The sequence below is a fragment of the Choloepus didactylus genome, chromosome 1 (assembly GCF_015220235.1).
Source record: "Choloepus didactylus isolate mChoDid1 chromosome 1, mChoDid1.pri, whole genome shotgun sequence".
Classification (NCBI taxonomy): domain Eukaryota; kingdom Metazoa; phylum Chordata; class Mammalia; order Pilosa; family Megalonychidae; genus Choloepus; species Choloepus didactylus.
The window spans coordinates 200559643-200587140 of record NC_051307.1 but is presented as its reverse complement, the minus strand read 5'-3'; the positions used below and the strand labels follow the sequence as shown (position 1 = coordinate 200587140).

The 27498-nt window shown below is 37.5% G+C and overlaps 1 protein-coding gene and 1 pseudogene across 1 annotated transcript in view; both read left to right on the top strand.

The window, feature by feature from the left end:
• The window catches only part of LOC119544462, a 264085-nt gene that overhangs the window by 39806 nt on the left and 196781 nt on the right, over positions 1-27498 (top strand). Inside the window, 2 exon segments of the mRNA XM_037849967.1 lie at positions 12286-12376; positions 13346-13430. Coding sequence (XP_037705895.1) covers positions 13426-13430 — 5 coding nt within the window. The 5' untranslated portion in view covers positions 12286-12376; positions 13346-13425.
• On the top strand, positions 2859-3574 carry LOC119544453 (annotated as a pseudogene).

The following is a 27498-nucleotide window of genomic DNA, read 5'->3' as shown; positions in this document are numbered from 1 at the left end:
CCAGGGCCCTTTGGATGTGGCCTGCACCCTCTGCGTGGGTACCTGGCCCTGTTTGCCTGGGAAATTCTGACACACCAATTGTCAAAGAAGAGCCTTTACACAAATCCAGTCAACAACAAAATCCTAGACAAGAGAGAAACCGACCTTCAGAATAAATCCATCAAGATAATCAGATGCCCAGATATCAGCAAAGAATTGGGCCATACTAAGAAATAGGAAGATATGGCCCAGGAAAAGGAACAAATTAAAAAGTCAGATAAGATCTAGAATTTGGACAAATTATTGAAAAATGTTCAAACATTTCTTCTAAGTCAATTCAAGGAGATGAAGGAAATACGGCAAAAGAGATAAAGGACATTAAGACACTGGGTGTGCATAAAGAAGAATTTGAAAGCATGTAAAGAAAAATAACATAGGAATTAAAGGCACAAAGATGAGATAAAAAAATATACTAGAGGCATACAGTAGCAGATTTGAGCAGGCAGAAAAAGGGACAAGTGAGTTAGAAGACAGGACATCCAAAATTGAAGAGACCAAAGAAAAGATAGAGAAAAGAACGGAGAAAGTGGAGCAGGTTTGCAGAGAATTGAATGACAGCATGAAACACACAAACATATGCATCATGGGTGTTCCAGAAAGAGAAGAGATGGGAAAACGGGCAAAACAGTTATGAGGAAATAATGGCTGAAAATTTCCCAACTCTTACAAAAGGCAGAAATATGCATATCCAAGAAGTACAGTGAACTCCAAAAATAATAAATCCAAATAAACCAACTCCAAGACACATACTAATCAGACTGTCAAATGCCAAAGCAAATTCTGAAAGGGCAAGAGAAAAGCAATTCGCTATATACGAGGGACACCTAATAAGACTAAGTGATGATTTCTCATCAGAAATCATGGAGGCAAGAAGGTAGTGGTATGATATATATAAGATACTGAAAGGGAAAAACTGCAAGCCAAGAATTCTCTATCCAGCAAAACTATCTTTCAAAAAATCATGTAGAGTTTAAAACATTCACAGATAAACAGAAGCTGAGAGAGTTCGTCAATAAGAGACCTGTCCTCCAAGAAATACTAAAGGGAGTTCTGCAGGTTGAAAGGAAGACAGGAGAGAAACTTGCAGGAGAGTGTAGAAATGAAGATTATTGGTAGAGGTAACAAAGAATCAAGATGGAGAAAAAAACAAGATACGATATGTTGTGGTTTGCTAAAGTGACAAAATGCAGTGTATCAGAAACAGACAGACTTTTAACAATGGGGATTTATTAGCTTACAAATTTCCAGTCTAAGGCCATCGAAATGTTCCAATTAAGGCATCACTAGGAGATGATACCTTCTCTGAAGACTGGTTACTCATGGCGAGTTTGGCCTTCTTTGTCAGATAGTAAGGCACATGGTGATGTCTGTGGGTCCTTCTCTTCTGTGTTTCATTGCTTCCAGCTTCTGGCTTCAGTGGCTTCCTCTAAGCTTCTCTGGGACTTTTTCTGTGAGCTTACTGAGTTCATCTCTTAGCTTCTGTGTGTTTTTATCCTCTTATAAAGGACTCCAGTAAGGGGATTAAAAACCCACCTTGAATGAGGTGGGTCATAGCTCAATTGGAATAATCTAATCAAAAGGTCCCACCTACAATAGGTCTACACCCAGAGGAATGAATTAAAAGAAAATGACCTTTTCTAGGGTACATGCAACTTATAAAGTACCACAACATATAAAAGCCAAAGGATAAACTGACTGAAGTAAGTAGTGCCTTTACAGTAATAGCAGTGAAGCTTTATGGATTAAACTCCCCGATTAAAAGGTGCAGATTGGCAGAATGGATTAAAAAAATATGATCCATATATCTGCTGTCTACAAGAGACTCATCTTAGACTCTAAAATACAAATAGGTTGAAAGCGAAAGCTAGGGAAAAGATATTCCACACAAACAGTAACCAAAAAAAAAAAAGAGCTGAGGTAGCTATACTAATATTGGACAAAGTAGACTTTAAATGCAAAGATGATACAAGTAACAAAGAAGGACACTATATATTAACAAAAGGGGCAATCCACCAAGAAGAAATAACAATCATAAATACTTATGCACCTAACCAAGATTCCCCAAAGTACATGAGGCAAACACTGGCAAAACTGAAGAGAGTAATAGATGTCTCTACAATTACAGTTGGAGATTTCAATACACCACTCTCATCAATAGATAGAACATTGAGACAGAGGATCAATAAGGAAACAGAACCTAAATAGTATGATTAAAAAAAAACAAAAAAACAAAAAAAAAACTAGACCTAACAGACATATATAGAACATTGCACCTCAAAACTGCAGGATATACAGTCTTCTGAAGTGCTCATGGATCATTCTCCAGAATAGACCACATGTTGGGTCACAAAACAAATAGCAATAAAATTAAAAACATATAAATTATACAAAGTACTATCTCTGATCATAATGGAATGAAGAAGGAAAGCAATAAGAGATGGAGAACTGGAAAATTCACATATATATGGAGGTTAAACAACACACCCTTAAACAATCAGAGGATCAAAGAAGAAATTGCAGGAACCATCAGTAAATATCTTGAGATGAATGAAAATGAGAAACAACATATGAACACTTGTGGGATGCAGTGAAGGCAGTGCTGAGAGGGAAATTTATAGCCCTAAAGGTCTACCTGAAGAAGGAAGAAAGAGCTAAAATCAAAGACTGAACTGAACGCTAGGAGGAAGTAGAGAAAGAACAGCAAATGAATCCCAAAGCAAGCAAAAGGAAAGAAATAACAAAGATTAGAGCAGAAAGAAATGAAGTTGAGAACAAGAAAACAAAAGAGAATCAAAACCAAAATTTTGTTCTTTGAAAAGATCAATAAAATTGACAAACCCTTAGCTAGACTGCAACAAAGAGAAAAAGAAAGAAGATGCAAATGAAATCAGAAATGAGTAGGGGAGGTCATTACCACTGACATTGTAGAAATACAAAAGATCATAAGAGGATATTATGAACAACTGTATGCCAACACATTAGACAATTTAGGTGAAATGGACAATTTCCTAGAAACACATGAACAACTACACTGACTAGAGAAGAAATAGAAGACCTCAGCAGGCAAATTGCAAGTAAAGAGATTGAATTAAGTCATCAGAAACCTCCCAACAGTGGTCCTAGCACTGGGCGGCGGAAGGAGCTGCAGAGGCCAGCAGCCCAGCTTCCTGAAGGCTCTTGGTGCGCTGCAGCCTGCAGCACCCAGCAAGTACCTGCTCCGCCGCCAAGATGCCCAAGAGGAAGATCATCTTGACTGAAGGAGCAGCGGGGGGAGGAGCCCAAGAGGAGGTTGGCGAGGCTGTCAGCTAAGCCTGCTCCTGTGAAAGTGGAAATGAAACCAAAAAAGGCAGCAGGAAAGGATAAGTCCTCAGACAAAAAAGTTCAATGAAAAGGGAAAAGAGGAGCAAAGGGAAAAGAAGCTGAAATGGCTAACCAAGAAACTAAAGAAGATTTACTTGCAGAAAATGGAGAAACTAAAAGTGAAGAGAGTCAAGCCTGTGATGAAGCAGGAGAGAAAGAAGCCAAGTCTGATTAATCTAGTATACCATGTCTTATTAGTGGTCCCTGTTTCTCCCTTTTCGTACAATTCAGAGGATATTTTTATCAACTATTTTGTAAATGCAAGTGTTTTAGTAGCTCTAGAAGAAACATTTTAGTAGCTCTAGAAGAAACATTTTTAAGAAGGAGATTGAAATCCCACCTCATCCCATTTTTTTATGTGTAAATGCTTTTTTTTTTAAGAGGAGAAATCATTTGCTGGTTGTTTATTTTTTGGTACAACCAGAAAATAGTGGGATATTGAATTTTAGGAGGCTTTGACTGTCTTGGTTGTCAGCTTTAACATTCCATGGGGGGTGGTGGTGGTGGCAGTTTTTATACCCTATAATACAACGCATACTAAATGATGATTTGGAGTCACAGTCTTGCATTTAATATGTCTTAAACGTTAAAAATTACTTCTATTCCCATGTTTTTTAGTAGAATTGTTTCTTAAAACTGCTCCCTGATTTAGACTCTTCTTGTCAGAACTGTGTGTACTCTGTAACGTCCTTGGTTGTGGTCATCTAGTTTTCCTAGTAACTTTGTTATATGCTGTGAAAGATTGGAAATGTGAGTATGTAGTGTGTATGTTATTAAATTGTGAATTAGTGGGACTCAGGATGTAACAGCTTATCAATATTTCAAGATATTGGTATTTGATATGCTCTTAGGGAAAACTTGCCTCCAGATTTTAAGTTGGTAAGTCACTGGAATAACTTTAGAAAAGAATTACAGCTATATGCCTTTTTAGGTTTTTGGTATATACATTATTTGTATATAGAATGTTCATAATGTCTGTGTGCTGATCTTCAGAACAACGAATAAAATCTCAATTATGCAAGAAAAAAAACCCACAAAACCTCCCAACAAGGAAAAATCCAGGACCAGATGACTTCACAGGTGAATCATACCAGTCATTTGAAGAAGAACTAATTCCAGTCCTGCTCAAACTCTCCCAAAAAATTGAAGAGAAGAGAACACTACCTGTACTGGTTTGAATCTTTTATGTCCCTCACAAAAGCTATTTTCTTTAATGCAGTCTTGTTGGGGTATACTCATTAGTCTTTTTTTAGGGTGGGATGTTTGATTAGGTTGTTCCCATGGAGATGTGACCAACCCATCTGTAGGTGAGATGTTTTGATTGATCATTTCCATGGAGTTGTGATCCTGCCCATTCCATGTGGATCTTAATTAGGTCACTGGAGTTCTTTGAGAGAGCTGAGAGAGACATTTTGGAGAGAAGCTAAGCTATATAATCCAGAGTTTGCCCCCAGGAGACTCTAAGAGCCAACACAGAACTAGATGCTGGGAGATGTTGGGAGATGCAGACAGAAGCAAGTTTGGAGACGCTAAGTTAAGAGATGTGTTAGGCAAATCTCCCCACCCCCAGCACATACACAACACACCCCAAGCAAATATTCCAGGAAGCTTTCCCGCAACAGACATGCCATAACTTAATAACCTCCCTGGTGTCGACTCCTTATCTGACCCTAACATCAACTCCTTATCCTACCTTGAGCAAACCAATCCCCTAACTCACCTCCTTACTTCTCTATCTTACCCACCAACAATTATTCCCCCAACCCCCCTCCCAAAAAGCTATAAAACTTTACTCTCACTTTTATTGGAGGCTGTTGCCACTCTTAGGCTTCAACCTGCCTACGCATGGCTACAATAAAACTTTCTCCAATTGAGCTTTGATCTCTTCTCTTCCCGGTCAAAGAACCTAACAAGATGAATCCCAGAGTTTGCCCAGGAGACACTAAGAGAGGACTTCCAGATGCTTAGAGAGAAACGTCCCAGGAGAACCAGGCAGAGAGCTGAGAGAAGCTAAGAAAGACAGAAGCCCAGAGACATTTTGGGGAAAGCCAGTTTAAAACCAGAACCCAGGAGCAAAGGATGGTATACACCGGCCATGTGCCTTCCCAGCTGATAGAGGTGTTTTGGACCTCTGTCCGATGTCATTGGCCTTCCTTCAGTGAAGGTATCCTCTTATTTATGCCTTAGTTGGGAGATTTTTGAGTCTTTAGAACTATAAATTTGTAACCTGATAAATTTCCTTTATAAAAGCCAGTCCCTTTCTGGTATTTTGCATAATGGCAGCATTAGCAAACCGGAACACTATCTAACTCTTTTGTGAGACCAGTAGTACCCTAATATTAAAGCCAGATAAAGACACTACAAGAAAAGAAAGTTACAGACCAATCTCCTTAATGAATAAAGATGCAAGAATCCTCAGCAAAATACTTGCAAATCGAATCCAATAGCATATTAAAAGAATTACACAACATGACCAAGTGGGTTTTATTCCAGGTATGCAAGAGTGGTTCAACGCAAGAAAATCAATTAATGTAATACACCATAATAACAAATCAGAGGGGGCAAAAATTGCATGATCATCTTGATCAACACAGACAAGACATTGGACAAAAGCTAGCATCCTTTCTTTATAAAAATACTTTGAAAGGTAGGAATTGAAGGAAACTTCCTAAACATGACAAAGGGCATATATGAAAAAAACCACAGCTAACATCCTCTAAGATCAGGAAAAAAGACAAGAATGCCACCTATCACCACCATTATTCAACATTGTGTTTGGAGTTCTAGCCGGAGCAGTTAGGCAAGAAAAAGAAATAAAAGGCATCCAAATCGGGAAAGGAAGAAGTAAAACTTTGACTGTTTTTGGGCAACGTTCCTATATTTAGAAAGTTTCCAAAAAATAATACCGCAAAGCTACCAGAGCTTGCATTTATAATTACCCATATGGTTACCATTGGGTAAGCATGGCCCAACTATTTGCTAGATCTAAAAGACATGTACTGAACACTACATCCAACAGCAACAGAGTACACTTTCTTCTTTAGTGTACATGGATTAGTCTCTTGGATAGACTGTATGTTAGGTCACAAAGTGAGTTACAGTTAAGTTCTAAAATACAGAAATCATGCAACAATTCTTCTCTGTGCACAGTGGAAAGAAGCTAGAAGTCATTAACAGAACTGGAAAATATAGAAATATGTGGAAATTAAGCAATGCAGTCTTAAAGAACCAATGGGTGGAATAAGAAATCACAAAAGTTAGGAAATATCTTCAGGCTAATGAAAATGAAAACAAAACATACCAAAACTTACGGGATGCAGCAAGGTATTGCTGAGAGGGAAATTTATAGCTCTAAATGCTTACATCAAAAAAGAAAGAGCTCTCTCTCTCTCACACACACACAATTTGTTAAAAAAAAAAAAAGGAAAAAGAGAAAGATCTCAAATGAAAGATGAAACCTCATAACTGGAGAAGACCAAACTAAACCCAAGGTGAGCAGAAGAAAGGAAATAACCAGGATTTGAGTGGAGATAAATGAAGTAGAGAATAAACAAATAATGGAATCATCAAAATCTAAAATTGGTTCTTTGAAAGGTCAGTAAAATTGACAAACCTTTAATTAGACTGGCAAAGCAAAAAAAGAATTGAGGATGCATATAACTAAAAATCAGAAATGTGAGGGGAGTCATTACTAGTGAACCCACAGAAATAAAAAAAGTACTATAAGATGATGTTATAAACAACTGTATGCCAACAAATTAGATAACCCAGATAAAATGGACAAATTCCTAGAAACACCAACTGCATACATGACTCAAGAAGAAATAGATCTCAGCAGACAAGTAGAGATTGAATCAGTCATCAAAAACCTCCCAACAGAGAAACGCCTAGGATCAGATGGCTTCACTGTTGAATACTGCCAAGAATTGTTAATACCGGTCCCTTTCAAACTCTTCCAAAAGAGGTGGAAATACTCTGTAACTCATTCTGTGAGGCCATCATCATCCTAATACCAAAGGCAGATAAAGATACTATAAGAAGAGAAAATTACTGAGTATAGAATTACCTGCATTCTTTATGAATATAGATGCAAAAGTCCTCAACAGAATACTGGCAAACTGAATCCAACAGCACAATAAAATAATTGCTCAAGTGGGTGTCATGGCCCAAGAGGGCTTTTGCAGCCAAAGGACTAAAGAAAGCACCAGGCACATTCTGAGATATGAGCTTTTATTATGGGGCTTACCTATAGGATGGGGAAATCCAGTCATGTTGCCCTGAAATCAGGAGCATCTGAATGGATTCAGGAGCTGGTCTGAATGGTGGAGAGTTCAGAGCACAATGTGGAAATGGTCCACACTTTGGGGGGTTGAATAAGCTGGTTATAAGGGCTGGACATTCCAGTGGGTTTGAGAGCATAAGGCAGGAGCCGAGGAGATTGATTGTAATCAACAGGGAGGAGGGGAGGATTATAGTTTATTTTGTACATAACAGTATCTCAGGGAGTCTCAGGGAGGAGGTAGTTTCTTGGGTATAGATTACATTTAGCACCTGATTTACAAGGAGAATAGGTCAAATCTTAACTGTCCTAGGTCACGCAAACTGCTGTGTGCAGTCTTCAAGTCACTTGGGGGCTGGGGGCTCCCACAGTGGGATTTATTCTAGATAGGCAAGGGTGGTTCAAAATAAGAAAATCAGTTGATGCCAAAATAAGAAAACCACATGGTAACCTTGATGCAGAAAAGGTGTTTATCAAAATCCACCTCTTCTTGATGAAAACACTTAGAAAACTAGGCGTAGAAGGAAAGTTTCTCAACATGACAAAGGGCATATATGACTAGTCCACAGCTAACATCATACTTGATGAAAGACTGAGCTTTTCCTTTAAGATCAGGAACATGACAATTTCTGCAAATTAACTAGCTGAGATTTTGATAGGGGTCACATTGAATCTGTAAATCAGTTTGGGGGTTTTTACCACCTTAACATTAACTCTTCCAATCCATGAACATTGGGTATCTTTCCATTTATTTAGTTCTTCAATTTTTTCCAGCATTATTTTGTAGTTTTTTGGTGTACAAGTCTTTCAGCTCCTTGATTAAATTTATTCCTAGGTATTTTATTCTTTTGGATGCTCTCCTAAATGGAATTGTTTCTTAATTTCATTTTTGGATTGTTCATTGCAAGTGTTTGGTGCTCTTTTAATACTGACTGTTGAATTTGAAACCTTAAGGAACCAAGGGTCTTATTACTGGCTTGTTACAAGAAGTGGAACCTTATGTTGTAAGATGCATTTATGAGGGCATCTTTTCATCTATGGCTTTAAAACTCTTTGGGGTCAGACTTGGAGTTGTTAGGAAGTGCTTTTGAGCTATGGTCCACTTATACTTTGGATTCCTAAGTGATGACTATATATGCCACTTGTATGGTTACTGTGACTGGTTTTCAAAAGCCCTTTCAGTTATAAAGCAAATGACTTGACACAAAAATGCCTTTTATTCATATTATTTTTCTGTTTCCTTGGTGTTAAGGGCTACAGTTAATCGGAGCAGTTTAAGTTCTAGTGGTTTACGAAGTTGCATTAGGGGGAGCCCTTAAAAGGACTGTTTTGCCAAACAGCTTTCAGATTAAAAAGCAATTTATTAGCAAGATAGAATCCTTTTGCAGATAATTTAGTTAAACTTAAGCTTGGTGTAAGAGTTTAAGCTATGATTTTTGGGATTAAATATTAAATCATGGAGTCATATTTCTGATGAAATATTTCTATCCTCTTCATCAGAACCATTTGGAGTACTTTGAAATGCAGATTCCTGGGCCTATACCCCTAGTTGCCAAATCAGTCTCTGGGATTTGGACTCTGGAGTCTATTTTTTTTTTTAAAGCAGTTTTATTCAGATATATTCACATACCCATACAGTCATCCACAGTGTACAATCAGTTGTTCACAGTATCATCATATAGTTGTGCATTCATCACAGTCATCCCTTGAACATATTCATTACTCCAAAAAGATTAAAATAAGAATAAGATAAAAATAAAACTAAAAAAGAACACACAAAACATCCCATTCTCCCATTCAGTTATATTATTCAAGGTTGAAATCTGTTTTAAACTGTCTTCCCAGAGGATGTCCAAATTCAAGTTTCAAAAATACTTTCAATTGTGGAACTTCTCTGAAATATTTGTATGTATGTAAGTATGTATATGTATGAGTATGGGTCATGATATAAAGTTTATTTTTACCATGCATTGTAATCAAAAGAAAAAATTGAATACCTCAGAATTAGAAAAATGTCAAACATTTTTCTTTCCTTCCTCCATTCATACATTCTTTGCATGTAGCATGCTCTTGGAAAGATCACTCGGAAAATCCTTGTTCTTGAGTTGACAGTTTATGCAGGGTAACAGTACATAAAAAAGTGTGGTTAGTGGTATACTAGAAGCATATGTCATTCAGGGTGTTCTGGAAGTCATGGGAGTTTTCACAGAGGCGGAGGCAGTTGAGGTAGATCTTGGAAAGGTGAAGAAGAATGCTATTTTAGGTATTAAGCATGGGAGAATCGTTTTAGAATTGAAGAAGGAGAATTTATATAAATTATTTCTGATTCAGTAGACTGAGGTATTTATCCACTCTCATCTGTTACCTACACTCATTCTGATGTTTTCCTTTAGCTCTTGAGTGCATGTTGTCATTTAACTCCATAACTCCAGTGCATGAGGAGGGAGATGCACTGCATGTGGAGGTCCTGCAGGTATTTTAACAGTTTTTCCTCTTCCTAATGTATCTACCCTTTCTTTCCTTTCCTCTCCTGAGGTACCATATCTTCCTTTCCTTTTCATATATATTTTGGAGTTTGCTTGTTTCCTTTTCAGGTTTAATTTCATTTTGATGTCAGTATTAACTATTTTCATTGAGTGTATTTTGCCTCAACAAAGAGTCATTGACAGGGTTGGAGGTCTAGGTGAGGTCTGGGAAAGGACCTGTGCATTTCAGAGGGGCAAACTCTGTCTACTTTTGTCCTGAGAATGCTTTTCACACTCTACCAGTAGTGTAATGTTAGTGTTTATCTCTTAGTGGGCCATATAACGTCTTATTTTATCTTGCAGTAGGCCATCCTTCACCCTTAGAATATCAGACAGCTAGTCCACACACTGGAAGAGATATTAGCTTTTTTTGTTTGTTTGCTTATCACTGCCTGCTGCCAGTTCCTTTGTTCACATCAGCTGCTTGCAGTCATTCATTTCTCACATGCATACTGATACACACAAACTTAGGGAGGAGGTTCACTGGAAGCAGTGCTCTTGATCTGTTTTGTGTTTCCAGAATGTTTGGGAGGAGAGCTAGTACTGACTACACAGGCAAAATGAATGGCACAACTTATGTTGGAGTATCTTGGCATAACTCCATACATGACAGTACCCAGGAGTACCCACTTGGAGCTAAACACAGAGAAGGCAATGGCCATGTGCACTGAGTACTGTTCTAGTTTGCTAATGCTGCCAGAATGCAAAACACCAGAGATGGATCGGCTTTTATAAAAGGGGGTTTATTTGGTTACACAGTTACAGTCTTAAGGCCATAAAGTGTCCAAGGTAACACATCAGCAATCGGGTACCTTCACTGGAGGATGGCCAGTGATGTCTGGAAAACCGCTGTCAGCTGGGAAGGCACATGGCTGGCGTCTGTTCCAAAGTTCTGGTTTCAAAATGGCTTTCTCCCAGAACATTCCTCTCTAGGCTTCAGCTTCTCTCCAAAATGTCACTCTCAGTTGCTCTTGGGGCATTTGTCCTCTCTTAGCTTCTCCAGGGCAAAAGTCTGCTTTCAAAGGCCATCTCCAAAATGTCTCTGTAAGCTGAAGCTCCTCTCTCAGTTCCAGTGCATTCTTCAAAGTGTCCCTCTTGGCTGTAGCTCCTCTTCAAAACATCACTCACAGCTGCAGAGTTCCTTCTGTTATGTCATCTCATTTATATGGCTCCACTGATCAACTTAGACCCACCCCAAATGGGTGGAGCAACACCTCCATGGAAATTATCCAATCGGAGTCATCACCCACAGCTGGGTGGGGCACATCTCCAAAGAAACACTCAAAGAAATCTAATCAACACTGATAACATCTGCCCACACTAGATTACATCAAAGATAATGGCGTTTGGGGGACATAATACATTCAAACTGGCACAAGTACCTACAAAGTTGGTAAATGGTGAATATCAACTTTTTTTTTTTAAGAATAAAAAATAAGAGGAATAAAGTTAATAGGAGGTGAATCCTAATACAAAGCAATCTTTTTCTCTGGACTTGGAGAGAGACTAAATTTGGGGGGTCGGGTCAATCGTGAGGGGAGCTAGCTGGTTACCAGCTTTTAGGGTCTAGGTTACAACCTTTAACTCTAGATACTGAATTTTCGCATGAGACTGACTTCAGGTGATTAGCCTTCATTCTTTCCTGTTGGTCCTCCTCACCACTCCGCCTTGACTCCCAATCTTGGATTTGTTTCAGAACAAGGAAATATAGTTTGGGGCTTTTTTACCAGAGTTCTTGGAGAGCCAGACAGAATGTCCCTTTACCGTAGCAGAGAATTCCTCTTGTGTGACTAGATCACTTATACTCCCCAGATCCTTGGGAAATGATGCATTTTCCAAGTATCCCCCTTGCCTTGTATCTTTTTGTTTGTTTACTATTCTGCATTTGGAAACTCTAATGTCATAAGGCAAGAGGAATCCTTATATTTGTCTTTTTTTTTTTAAAAACCTAGCCTGTAAAACCTAGCACATTTCCACCACCCTCTATGCTCCAGTGTTGGAGATGTCTTTTTACACTTTTTTGTGGGGGTGGGGTGGGTGGGGGGATGTTTATATAGTTTCTGACCTCAGTTTATCTGTTAGCTCTGCCTACAGCCAGCTATAAAAATTGCTGTGAGAGGCAGTGTTGAGTACTAATTAAGAGTCAAGGTCCACCACTTCTGAGTAACCTCAGGTAAGTTTTTTTAATATTTAAGTGCCTTAATGTAATCATTTAAAATGGGGATAATAATATACCTGTCTCTTAGAGTTGTTCAGTATATTAGGTTAATTAATATATGTGCAGTGATTTGAATAGTGTTTGTAATATCAGCACTCAGTACATGGTCATATTTTTATACAAGCCTGAGTTGTTTGTTTCTTGGGGTGATGCTGGAGGGGAAACCTTATTTTTCTTACAAATCAGACCCAAAGTAGATTTGATATTTGGTACTAGAATATAAAGTTTGCTTTTTAATTTGTCACAGTAATGATTTTTTCCTAGCATTAAACAATTTTGAAGGTCTTTCATTTTGTTCACTTATAGCCAGATACCAAAGAAAGTGGAAAACTCTGTAGGATAAGTAATTTTAAAAAGTAGTCATTGTATGAGCTGTTTTTTCCCTCTGGTTTCTTCTTGTGTGTTTCCCTGCTAGAACAGTAAAAATAGGTCTAGTTCCTGGGTTATCACAGTTTCTAACAAAAAGCTTTTTGATAAAGTTGGCTGTTGAGTCAGTGAGATGAAATCATTCCTTTTTAAGAAGTGTGCAATGTCCAGAGAATTTGTTGAAACAAAAGTATGTTGAATAGGCTAACCATACAAGAAGCCTGTGGTCATGTTCAGGGCAGGAGTGTGGGTTTCTGTGTGATAGAATACTACTGATAGGTAGAAGAAGGTGAAAGGTACTTGGCACAGTATCCCTGCCCTCTGGTTGGCCACGTGTTAGAAGAGATTAGGATGGTAATAGGGCTCAGGATGCATTTTAGGTTGGAATTTGGGCTTGGGCTGTTCTTGGGTGGCGATGAATTAATTGGAAATTAATTCCGTATTTTGATAGTGCAATTCTAATTCAAAATTATTAAGGAAAACCTCAAGGAAAAATAATTTACCTGCTTTTCTGTTTATTCCTAATTAAATGGTTTACTTATGATCTTTTATTCCAAGGCTTCAACCTTCATGTCATGGATATTGACTATAGCAGCACAATGTGAGAGCTGCTAATAAAGTAGGAGACACAACTCTATATGAGGTAAGCATGCCATTTTTTAGAAGGGTAGCAATTTGGAGCTATTTCTCATATTTAGATACTGCTGGACTTGTCTCATTGACCAAAGCATTTTCACTTAGCATAGGAAGTGATGGTCAGAATCATAACACCCCCTACCTTTTCTCCTGCTTCCTGCTCTGTAATATAAGACTGAAAGGAAATCCTTATTCTAGTTCATGCTCAAGGATGACCTTGAAAAAGTATCTTTGTTAATTCCTCTGGTTAGATTCAGCTGCCCTTTCTAAAGTTTTGTGATTCCATTGGAAATACTAAACACACATTGCTAAGTTGTTTTGTTTTGTTTTGTTTCTGTGAATGTGGATAAACAGAGTTGGTCACTGTTGTCTGTCTGTGAATCAACAAATTTAAGTTGACTTCCCAGAGTATCAGTAGAAGAACCTCAAATTTGAAGCTCTGTTGGAGAATTAGCTAGTTTGCAGTGATTGGGGATTTGGCAGTTACTGATACGCTGATTTTTTTCTGCACTTACTATCTCCAGGAAATTGTAGATTGTGTGAGAGTGCAGTTTTAGTTCATAGCTCAGATTTAAGTTGGATGTGAATACTGGCACTGGAGTGCTAAAGGGTGGTAGCATGTACTATCCTTTTCTCTAGACCTGTTTTCTGAGTATCTTTCTTGGAGCAAATAGGATTGTTAAGTCCAGGGATCTATTGTAGACAATTTATATTTTTTTGATGCTTAGATAGTGTTAAATACTAATGTAACAGTAGCCATTCAAGTGTTTGCTTATAGCCATAGAGCAAGCTCTCTGACCACTTTTGAATTCAAATATCTTGTCTTTCAATTCACTGATCCTTTCTTCTGTGTGTTCAAATCTACTATTGTATCCCTCTGTAACGGTTTGTGTATATTATGTCCCCCAGAAAAAAACATGTTCTTTGATGCAGTCTTGTTGGGGCAGACATATTAGTGTTGATTAAGTTGGAACATTTGAATTAGGTTGTTTCCCTGGAGATGCACCCCATCCCACTCTGGGTGATAACTCTGATTGGATAATTTCCATGGAGGTGTGGCCCCACCCATTCAGTGTCAGCCTTGATTTGTTTACTAGAGCACTGTATAAGCTCAGACAGAAGGAGTGAGCTTGCTACAGCCAAGAGGGACACTTCGAAGAATGCACAGAAGCTGAAAGAGGAGCTGCAGATGAGGGACAGTTTGAAGACCACCGTTGAAAGCAGACTCTTGCTCCAGAGAAGCTAAGAGAGGACAAATACCCCAAGAGCAACTAAGAGTGACATTTTTGAGGAACTGCAGCCTAGAGAGAAACATCCTGAGAGAAAGCCATTTTGAAACCAGAACTTTGGAGCAGATGCCAGCCACCTACCTTCCCAGCTAACAGAGGTTTTCTGGACACCATTGGCCATCCTCCAGTGAATGTACCCAATTGCTGAAGTGTTACCTTGGACACTTTATGTCCTTAAGACGATAACTTAAGGAAATTCAAGGAAATTCAAGGAAAATGAGACCCTCCTGTGAAGCCTTTAGACTATGTGCTTTTCCAGTGAATTGAAAGACAAGACATTTTATAAACCCCTCTTTATAAAAGCCAATCTGTCTCTGGTGTTTTGCATTCCAGCAGCATTAGCAAACTACAACACCCTCCATTTTGTTTTTCATCTCCTGCATTATGCCCTTCATTCCCATAAGTTCTGCCATTTGTTTTTTCAAGTTTACGAATTCTTTATGGTCATCTAGTGTCTTCCTTATATCCTTCATCTCTTTTGCCATATCTTCCCTCTCAGTTCATTGAATTGATTTTTGAATTGATTTAGGAGCTTTGTTTGAACATCTTTAATTAGTTCTTCCCTCTCAGTTCATTGAATTGATTTAGCATTAGTTGTCTCAACTCCTATATCTTGGTTGAACTATTTGTCCTTTGGCTGGTCCATATTTTTGTGTTTCCTAGTATGGCTTGTTATCTTGAGCTATCTAGGCATCTGATTTTCTTGATTAGTTTATTCTGGAGCTCGTTTTCACTCTTTTTACCTAGGATTTTCTTGTTGGTTGGCTTTGTTCTCTAACCTTTGGGGTTCTGTTCAACTTATTCTAGACCTCTAACTTAGGTTCTGTGTAGTTGATCAGAGTTTTTCACCTCTTGTTTTTCTGTTTCTTGCCCTGCCTCTGTGTAGCCTTTTTGTGAGAGGGTATCCTCAGTTATGGCCAACCCCAGTCAGGTTTTCCCAGTCCAGAGAGGCCCAGGTTGCAGGCGTTGGATATGGAGTTTCCCTGAGAATGAGACCCTCCCATGAAGCGTTTAGACTCTGTGCTTTTCCTATCTTGTCCAGCAGGTGGCACTTGCCAGCCTGCAGCTCCCCAACCAGTGTAAGGAGGTGTGAAGCCTTTAGTTCTCCTGGTGACCCTGACCCTGTTGCTGGTGTCGCTGACTTCTGACCACTTTTGAAGCATATGTTCTGTTTGCATTCAGAAATAAAAATAATTTATTATTATATCAGTTTTTATTTTTATGTAAATATATCCTCAAGATTTTTTATTTAATTTTTTTATTTTTTGCTTTTTAAATAAACTATTTTAGATAGGTTTAGATTTATAGAAAAGTTGTTAAAATTGTATAGAGTTCCCATATACTCCACACCCAGGTTCCCCTATTATTATCTTACATTAATGTGGTGTATTTGTCATAATTAATGAACCAATTTTGATACATAGTTATATTAACTGAAATTCATAACCTATTCAGATTTCCTTAATTTTTCCCTAATGCCCTTTTTGTGTCCCAGGAGCTGTCTAGGATACTACATTACATTTAATAGTTGTGTTTTTTCTTGACTGTAACAATTTCTAAGACCTTCTATATTTTTAATGACCTTGACAGTGTTGAGGAGAACTGTCAGATATTTTGTAGAAGGTCCCTCAATTGGGATTTCTCTGATGTTTTTCTCATAGATTGGCATGGGATTATAGATCTTTGGGAGGAAGGTGGTAGAGTTAGTGACATTCTCATGAAATCCTACCAAGGTTACGTAAAAGTTTCTCTTTTTATCCCCCTTTCCATACTAGTCCACATTTAGGGAATGGGGAGTTATGTACTGTTTCCTTGAGGATGAAGTATCAGCATAAACTATTTGGAGTTCTGCATGGGGGATTTGTCTTTTTTCAAAACTTCATTTCTTTTCTCAGTCATATCAATATGGATTAATGGATATTCTTTGGCTACTGGAAGCCCTTTCATTTGGCTCCTGTATCCCTTTGACATACCCCCATCATTGTAGGTTCTCTTGGTAGTTTTGAACACTTTCTAATTTTTTGGCATTACAAGATGCTCCAGGCTCACAGTGTGTATTTCCTGCCTTGCCTGTCTTAGTTTCCCAGGTGGTAAAACAAATACCATGCAGTGGGTTGGCTTAAACAATGGAAATTTGTTGGCCCATGGTTTTAAGACTAGAAGTCCAAAATCAAGTTGTTAGCAAGGCAATGCTTTATTCCTTAAAATTGTGACATTCTGTGTCTGCTGCCAGTACTTTGGAATTCCTTGCTTTTCCATCACATGGTGATAACCTGCTCTTTCTCTTTTGGGTTCCATTGATTTCTAGCTTCTTGCTTCTGTGGCTTTCTCTCCCTGTTGTCTGAATCACATTCTTCTTATAAAGGACTCTGGTAATCCAGATTAAAGCCCAGTTGATCCACATGGGACACACCTTAACTGAAGTAGGTGTGGCCCAAGTGAATCAGGCTGGGGTTTAACCTGAAATAAAATTTTGGAGAGGTCCTGTTACACGATGCACACACTCACCAGAACCAAGAACAAGAACATGTCCAAACTGGGATACACAACTGAATCCACCACATTGGCCCAGTCCTAGAATCAGCTATTTTTCCAAAGAACCCCTGGTTCCTTTTCTTGGAAAACTTAAGATCTGGATGCCATGTGTGCTCCTTGCTTACTCAGGTATCCCCTAAAGATTTAAATTAAACTTTGTCTGCATTTGAAAAGAAAGAAAATCACCTTTTTAAGGAAAAACCTTACTCCTGTTTAGAAATTTAAGTAATTGATAAATTTACTCTAATATGGTGAAAGCTGTTGGTGTATTGATAGAGGTGTTTCTTTTTGGCGAGGGCAGGGCAGGTATTGGTGGTGATAGGTAGAAACAGAAAAGCTGACAGTGGACAATATTTTCTTAGTTTTGAAAAACACCATTTTTTACAATTTGATTTGTTTCATTGCTTTTACTTGAACTTATTAATTAGTGGCAATTGTATTGTAGGATTAATGATATATTTGGTGTTCATGGCTTAAAATGACTGTCTTCAACTGCATATGGTCACAAGATGACTTATGCTAATTAACTCTAAAAGCAAAACTGAAATCTGAAAAACTGCATTCTGGAATTCAGTCCACAGAGATAAGAAAAGACTATTACCTTCTCCTTTGAATTCAGACTTTTTATCAAGAAGATAGTTTTGCAGAGAGATAATGGTTTTTCCAGAAAAATAAGAAAGAGAAGGGAAAGAAATTTTTCATATATTCTAAGATTACAGGTTAATGATTCACTTGATATAGTTTAGATCACTGTAACATTTTTGTAAAAATATTTCCATTTGGTTCTTGGCGTGTTTGGAATAAAGTGTCTTGATTTAGGGTTATTAGTAAGAAACATATTTCTGTCCTGAGGGCCCTTATATTCCTGTTTTGTATGGATTGCCAAAGTTTTTAGAGCAAACTTTGTAATAGATTGGGGTGTAATATCAGCATTCATGACGTAGTCTCTCATGGGAATGTCTAACTATTTATAAGTAATTTAAGCCTCTGTGAGCCTGACAAGGCAAACTCAATCCTGAATCTTTAATTAAAGGGAAGTGTAAACTGATGGAATAATAGGCAGGCAGAATTTCTGTTTATGCAGTAACTGTAGCGATTTTGGCCAAACAGTCATGAATACTTACCCGATATTTTCATTGATTGAAATTGTGCAGGTTTTTTGGTAAATTGCACAGAGCTGTAAGTATTTAGGAGAGAGGTTATGTAAAAGTTTCTTTCTTCAGAGGTATAGACTTTGCTGCAATGACAACAGTTCAGGAGCCCCTAACTTAGCATACTGTTTTTTCTTTTAAAAGTGTATATGTGTATGCAAACCTCAAGTGCTTGGCACTTAGTATTAGATCAAACTGTACAAAATTTGTTTTTTGGAGGCCAAATATCGATAATTTCATACAGTTTCAGCCTAATAAAGAATAAATTATATTGATTTGAATGGAGTCAGTTTATCAAATGTAGACTGAAAAGGACTTTGGGTATAATTTTTTCTCTTTTTTTACAAACAAAGTTAGATGACTTGCCCAAGATCATATATCCAGTTTATGGCAGAGCTAGAAAGAGTGTAGGTGATCTGCCAGCAATGGATTATTTTAAATCCAACTTGAGTTGTTATTTAAAAGCCTGTTTGTGTGTGTGTGCTTCTCCTGTAAAAATAAAGGTATAATCAGAAGCCATGCCATGTATTTGACCACAGGCCTAATGCCCATGGTACTTTCTTCATAGAAATGATCACAATACCATCTTCGTAGAATATACTTGCATAGCTTACACTTTAAAAATACTCCTTAGTAAATAAAAAGAGTCATAGAGTAACAGATTATATGAAGTTTTATGTAATTTGTCAGTCTGTCGTAGCGTACAAAGTTTTTAGTAATTTCAGCCATATTTTACTGATGCAATTTAGAATGTGAGAACCAGTTTCAGTCATGGTATTAGGGATGGATCCTCTCAGGTTTTCACAGACATCTTTAGAGAAATTCAGGTCCCTTATGTTTATGTGAGAAACTGAGCTAGGATTGTCTATCTTGCTGCCTTTTTGTAGTCTTGTAATGAATGTCAGAATGATAATTTTTACTTCTAAATGTAACATGGAAATCTTTTACTGTATAAAAGTCCCTGAATGGCAAGTCAAGAGACCTGGGTCTACTACCAACTAGTTGTGTGATTTTGGAAAGTCTTTTTAGCTCTTTGTTCATCACTTTCCTTATTTGTAAAATGAGGATGTTAGATATGTAAGATCTCTATATTAGGGTAATTAATGCTATTTATTTTAACATATGTTAAAGCCATTTCAGGGGCTTAACACAATCTTGCTTACATCATAGTGTAAGTGTTTGGCCTGTAGCTTTCCTTGTGTTGGTTGATTGAGGAATTCTGTTTCCTTCTATCTGGTGGTTTTTCCGTCTTAAGAACTTTGGAGTCTTTTCCTGAATCCTTTATATTCAGTTGTTGACAGCAAAGAGCTCCAGCAAGGATCCCGTAAAACATTTTGTGGTGAGGTGTGTCACTATAGCTCACATTTCATTGGCTAGAACCCAGTCACATGGTCTCAGTTTCTCACTGCAAGGGAGATAGGAAATGTCCGTCTGAGTACCCAGGGAGAAGAAACAGGATTGGTGAGCATTGTTCAATCTCTGCCACTAGTGCTTTAAGTTTGTACGTTTTTTGATTCTGTATTCACCAACAAAATCTTTCTCCTGTTGCATATTGCTTTTTGTGCCATTAATTACAAAAAATTTACTTTAAAACACCTTGAAAGGATTTTAGTTTGCAAGTTAAGGCAGCTGTTTGGTGCTTGCAAGTTTAGGAACCCTCCTTCCTGAGACGTTATCATGTTATTTTCATTTGTGGTTTAATTTCTGGTTTAAACTTCCCTTTTGTCTCATTATGCTTACATTATGTTTGAATGATTAAAAATGCATTTATTGCAGAACACTCCCAGTGCTTGTACAAGAAATACAGCAGAATATTGAACACAGCCAAATATCAGGGCCACAAAGTCATTGTCCGCCCATGTTCAGTCTATCAGTCCACTGGCAGGGAAGAACAGACAAACCTTATACTGTCCTTTAAAGGTCAGCATATGTAGACTTGCAGACCATTAGAGAAGCACATTCCTTGAGAACTGTGCTGCCTGCCTACTTAAGATTAAACTTGGAGAGTCAGCAAAAACCTTTCATTTGATTTCAGCTGTTGTTTTAGAGCCATCTTCATTCTCCCTTTTCCTTTCTCCTTCCCCTTTGTTTTCCTTTCCTGTGATACATTATATGTACCCTTTTGAATGGATATAAAACGTATCCATCCTTATGGATCCATCCTATGTCAATAAATCTGATAAAAATGTGTTAAGCATCAGGATTAAATATATTCTTTTTTTTTTTTAATTTTCAGTTGAAATATATTCACATACCATACAATCATCCATAGTGTAAAACAGTTGTTCATATAATTGTGCATTCATCACCACAATTTTTGAACATTTTCATTACTCCAAAAAGTAATAATACAAATGAAAGTAAAAAGAACACCCAAAACCTCCCATACTCCTCCTCCTCCATATTATTCATTTACTTTTTGTCCCCATTTTTCTATTCATTTGTCCATAAACTGGATAAAGGGAGTGTGAGCCAAAAAGTTTTCATAATCACATGGTCACACCATATAAGCTATGTGGTTATACGATCGCCTTCAAGAATCAAGGATACTGGATTGCAGTTCAACAGTTTCAGATATTTCCCTCTAACTATTCTAATAAACTAAAAACGGATCTATGTAATGTATGAGTTACCCCCAGAATACCTCTCGACTCCATTTGAAGTCTCTCAGCCTCTGAAACTTTATTTTGTTTCATTTTTCTTCCTTCTTTTGGTCAAGAAGACTTTCTTAATCACAAGATACAGGGTCCAGGCTCATCCCTGGGAGTCATGTCCCACATTGCCAGGGAAATTTATACCCCTGGAATTCATGTCCCACATAGGGGGGAGGGCAGTGAATTTACCTGCTGAGTTGGCTTAGAGACGGAGGCCACATCTGAGCAACAAAAGAGGTTCTCTGGGGATGACTCTTAGGCACAATTATGAGTAGGCTTAGCCTCTCCTTTGCAGTAAAAGCTTCGTAAGGGCAAGCCCCAAGATGGAGGGCTTGGCCTACTAAGCTGGTAGCCCCCAGTGCTTGCGAGAATATCAGTTATTCCCCAGCTGGGGTAGTTTAATATTTCCACATTTTCCCCCAGTCCTTCAAGGGGGCTTTGCAAATACTATTTATTCTCTGTCCAGATTACTCTGGGTTCTATTGGGGCTTCATGCTAACCTGTACAAACCAACAAGGTCTCACTTCCTAGTCAAGGTTCCATGTAATTATGGTATTTGAGTAAACTGACCATACGAATTAAATATTATAGTGTGCTGCAGAAAATATAGATTTTGCACCAAATAAACATCTCTTGCTTTTGTCCCACACAGAAGCCAAAGTTTTTTTTTTTTTTTTTTTAATCATCATTTTATTGAGATATATTCACATACCACGCAGTCATACAAAACAAATCGTACTTTCGATTGTTTACAGTACCATTACATAGTTGTACATTCATCACCTAAATCAATCCCTGACACCTTCATTAGCACACACACAAAAATAACAAGAATAATAATTAGAGTGAAAAAGAGCAATTGAAGTAAAAAAGAACACTGGGTACCTTTGTCTGTTTGTTTCCTTCCCCTACTTTTCTACACATCCATCCATAAACTAGACAAAGTGGAGTGTGGTCCTTATGGCTTTCCCAATCCCATTGTCACCCCTCATAAGCTACATTTTTATACAACTGTCTTCGAGATTCATGGGTTCTGGGTTGTAGTTTGATAGTTTCAGGTATCCACCACCAGCTACCCCAATTCTTCAGAACCTAAAAAGGGTTGTCTAAAGTGTGCATAAGAGTGCCCACCAGAGTGATCTCTCGGCTCCTTTTGGAATCTCTCTGCCACTGAAGTTTATTTCATTTCCTTTCACATCCCCCTTTTGGTCAAGAAGATGTTCTCCGTCCCACGATGCCGGGTCTACATTCCTCCCCGGGAGTCATATTCCACGTTGCCAGGGAGATTCACTCCCCTGGGTGTCTGATCCCACGTTGGGGGGAGGGCAGTGATTTCACCTTTCAAGTTGGCTTAGCCAGAGAGAGAGGGCCACATCTGAGCAACAAAGAGGAAGCCAAAGTTTTAAAACACAGTTAATGTAATCCTCTACTCTTTAGTCTGATCTACCTCAATCTCAACCAAGTCCATTTCGTTTGTATCTGCACTCGAAGTCTAATCTCTTTTGTCAGCCTCTTTAACAGTCAATTCATGGGGAAAGGCTGACACTCACAGCCGCTGAACTCTGCCTGCAAGTCCCTGGCACCACACAGACACCCGAAGCTCCAGGGACTGACCACGTCACACACCAACCGCTCAGAATCTCTTAAGTTAGAAATATAACTGTTACAACATATGAATAGATGTGACTACTATTAGAGCTTACAATCTAGGAACCTTTACGTAAAAGCCTTCCCCTTATAACTCATGCTCCCAGATTCAGTTCTCAGAGTTTGTACATTATTATTAGTCCATATTAGTGAGGCATTATAATGCTTGTCTTTTCATTTCTGGTTTATTTCACTCAGCCTACTGTCCTCACGTTCCATTCATTTTGTTGCATACCTCACAACTTCATTCCTTTTTGCTGCTGTCTTATGCATAAACATTCTTGTATTTGTACATTTAATCACAGTCACTGACCACTCTAGGTTTCACTGTTATACACTCCCAGTCTTTGTCTTCTATCTTTCCTTTTGGTGTCATACATACCCGTAACCTTCCTCTTTCAACTGTATTCATAGTCATATTTTTTTTCAGTGTACTTAAAATATTGTGCTACCATCAGTGTCGTGTTACCCATTTCTGGATCTACACAATCAGTCCTCTAGAGCATTCTGTACTCCTTCAACATCAAATGCCCAATCTCTACCCTCTTTCTGTCTCCTGATATCTTCATTTCTACACTGTTCTCCAAACCTCTCTCTCCTGTCTTTTCCTATCTGTCTGTAGCACACCATTTAGTATTTCCGTAGTTCATGAACTCTCTCAGTGTCTGTGTATCTGTAAATATTTTAAACTCTCCCTCATTTCTAAGGACAGTTTTGCCAGATATAGGATTCTAGCTTGGCAGTTTTTCTCTTTCAGTATCTTGAATATATCATACCACTGTATTCTCACCACTTTCTGCTGAGAGATCTGCACTTAGTTTTATCGAGCTTCCCTTGTATGTGATGAATTGTTTTTCTCTTGCTGCTTTCAGAATTCTTCTCTCTTTGTCTTTGACATTTGAAAATCTGATTAGTAAGTGTCTTGGAGTAGGTCTATGTGGATCAATTCTGTTTGGGGTACGCTGTGCTTCTTGGACCTGTAATTTTAAGTCTTTATAGAAGTTGGGAAATTTTCATTGATTATTTCCTCTATTATTCTTTCTGCTGCTTTTCCCTTCTCCTTTTGGGACATCTGTAATAAATCTATTCTTTAACTATATAATTAGATCAAAATAATGTCAGTTCAATTTGCCTTGTACCTGGATCAGTATTTTCTTCCTTAGCTTTCTGTCCAGTAGCCCCCACCTTCCAGTTTTCCTGTTGGCCTTCTATACCACATCTCTAATGCCATTCAGCTTTTTAATGATAATAATTATTGACAGATTAATTTTGGATAGAGTAATTTTTAGATTTGGGGTTTATCCTAAGATTTCATTTTCCTTGTAGGTTAATTGTACTGTTTTTTGGATATTAGGCTACTGTGTTCTTTCGCTGTTTAAATCTCTGTTAGAGAAGTTGTAGGTTTACAGAGAAATCATGCATAAAATACAGACTTCCCATATACCACCTTAGTATTAACAACTTGTATTAGTGTGGTACATTTGTTACAATTCATAAAAGAACATTTTTATAATTGTACCATTAACTGTAGTCCATTGTTCACAGTGTTCGTGTTGTACAGTTCAATTTCTTTAAAAAATTTTATTCTAGTAACATGTATGCAACCTCAGATTTCTGCTTTTAACCACATTCAAATATATAATTCAGTGCTGTTAATTATATTCACAATGTGCTACCATCACAATTGTAATTAAGTTATTATTTAAGGGATGATTATGATTACTGAATCATTATATAGCTATTCCTTTTTTACTTTCTGGTATATTAGAGTAGACAGAGGGAAGTACCTGAAATCTCTGAACTATAATCTAGCTGCCTTGATCTCTGATAATTATTGTATAGCCTTTGTCTTGTGCCCTTGTGATTGTAAAACCTTGTGACGGACCTTCACTTGTACCCATTTTATCCGGTTTTTTGACTGTAGAGTCTTATGATTAGTAAAGACAGCCCCTATTGTTTATTAATGAAGGGTCTTGGGTCAGCCCAGAATTAACTCACCCCAAGTCCAAAGTTATCTTGATAACTGAAGCTGATCTAAACAAAATGGGACCGAATGACATGTGCAGTAGCTTAGACTTTAACTTGTAAGTGACCTATACTTCCTTATAATACTAAATATCATGTTCATGATCATATTAAGGCTGCTATTTTCTTACGTACATTCTGTGACTAAGCATGTAATCAATCTGTGCATGCTCAATAATTAAATCATCTATAATTACATCATCTAGAACTGTTGTGCTCCTTATTCTAAAATCTGCCCATCATTTGATATTATAAAACTATCAGAATTACTGCAGTTCAAGGAGACAGATTTTTAGGCCAATAGGCCATCTGATCTCCTGCTTCACACCTAGCAATATATCTTTCTCTCTTTGAAACCCCAGTGTCTCAGGAATTGGTCATTTGAGCGCCCTGGGCAGAGAATCCACCACTTTTATCTGGTATCACCACCATCCATAACCTAAACATTTCCATCAACCCAAATAGAATCTCTGTGCAATTTAAGCATTAACTCCCCATTCCTCACCCCCTCCCCAGTCCCTGGTAACCTATATTCTAGCTTCTGCCTCTATGAGCTAGCTTATTCTAATTATTTCATATTAGTGAGATCATGCCATATTTGTACTTTTGACGTCTGGCTTGTTTCACCAAACATGATGTCTTCAAGGTTCATCCATGTTGCCTCATGAATAAGAATTTCATTCCTTTTTATGGCTGCATAATATCCTCTTCTATGATCTTTTCATAGAACCAACTTCTGGTTTTGTTAATGCTATTTTTTTTAAATTCTCTGTCATTTATTTCTGCTCTATTCTTTATTTCTTTTCATCTGCTTATTTTAGGTAGCTTGTTCTTTTTCTAGTGCCTCCAGGTGTGCAGTTAGGTCTTTTATTTGAGCTCTTCTTATTTAATGTAAGCATTTAGGGCTATAAATTTCTCTCTCTGCACTGCCTCACTGTGACCTCTGTCACAGTTTTTTGATGTATAGTGTTCTTGTTTCATTCGTCTCAAGATACTCATTTCCTTTGTGATTTCTTCTTTGACTCATGATTGTTTATGAGTGTGTTATTTAATTTCCATATATTTATGGATTTTCCGGTTCTCCGCCTGTTATTGATTTCTAGCTTCATTCCATTGTGGTCAGAAAAGATGCTTTGCATAATTTCAGTCTTTTAAAATTTATTGCTGTTTGTTTTGTGACCCAGCATGTGGTCTCTCCTGGAAAACAGTCCATGTACACATGAGAAGAATGTGTATTCTTCTGTATATTTCTGTTATTTCTAGGTCATTTATATTACTAAGTTCTCTATTTCCTTAATGATCTTCTGTCAGGATGTTCTGTCTGTTGATGAAGGTGGTGTATTAAAGTCTTCAGCTATTATTTTAGAAATGTCTGTTTCTCCCTTCAGTTTTCCAAATGTTTGCCTCATGTATTTTTGGGGCACTGTGGTTAAGTGCATAAATATTTATGATTATTTCTTCTTGTGGATTGACCCTTTTATTAATCTATAGTGCCCTTCATTGTCTCTTACAACAGCCTTTAACTTGAACTCTGTTTTGTCTGATATTAGCATAGCTACTCCAGCCCTCTTTTGGTTCCTATTTACCTGGATTATCTTTTCCCATCCTTTCACTTTCAACCTACTTGTGTCTTTGGTTCTAAGGTGAGTCTCTTGTGTATAGTTAATCCAACATATAGTTGGATCATCCTTTTGTATCCATTCTGTCAGTCTTTTTGTTTTGATTGGAAAGTTTAATCTGTTAACATTCAGTGTTATTACTGTAAAGACAGTACTTATTTCAGCTGTTTTGTCCTTTGTTCTTATATGTCATATCTTTTTTTGTCTCTTTTCCTTTATTGAAGCCTCCTTTTCTGTATAGTTGATCTTTTGTGATGTGTTGCCTTGATCCCTTTCTCATTTCCATTTTTGCGTATTTTTAAAATACTTTCTTTGTGTTTTCCCTGGGATTTGTATTACACAACCTAGTCTATAACCTTCTAATTTGGAATGATACCAGCTTAACTTCAATAGCATATATATTCTCTGGTCTCATATCCCTCCGTTTCCTCTCTATGTTGTTTTTCTCCCACATTATCTCTTTATATTTTTCATGCCCATTATCAGGAAATATGACTTTTTAATTCAATGGTGTTCTAACTCTTACAGGAATTAAAGGGTAGAGTCATATATTGTGCATACAGTACTATTGGGTTTTGTGTTCACCCATTTAGTTACCTTTATTGAAGATCTTCAGTTCTTCATAGTGCTCCAAGCTACTCTATCCTGTCTTGTCTCTTCAACCTTAACAACTCTGTTTAGCAAGTCTTGTAGGGCAGGTTTTGTGATGATGAGCTCTCCAAGTTTCTGTTTATCTGTGAATGTTTTAAACTCTACCTCTTTTTTTTTTCCTTTTTAATTTTTATTGGGATTGTTCAGATACCATACAGTTATCCGGAGATCCAAAGTATACAGTCAGTTGCCACTGGTACCCTCATACGGCTGTGCATCCATCACCATACTTAATTTTTGTTCAGTTTTTAGAACCTTTTCATTACTCCAGACAGGAAATAAAGTGAAAGATGAAAAAAGGAAAAGGAAACTCAAATCCTCCCATATCCCTAACCAACCCCCCTCAATTGTTGACTCGTAGTGTTGGTGTAGTACATTTGTTACTGTTTATGAAAAATGTTGAAATACTACTAACTGTAGTATATAGTTTGCAATAGGTATATATTTCTTCCCTATATGCTCCTCTATTGCTAACTTCTAATTGTATTGTCATACATTTGTTCT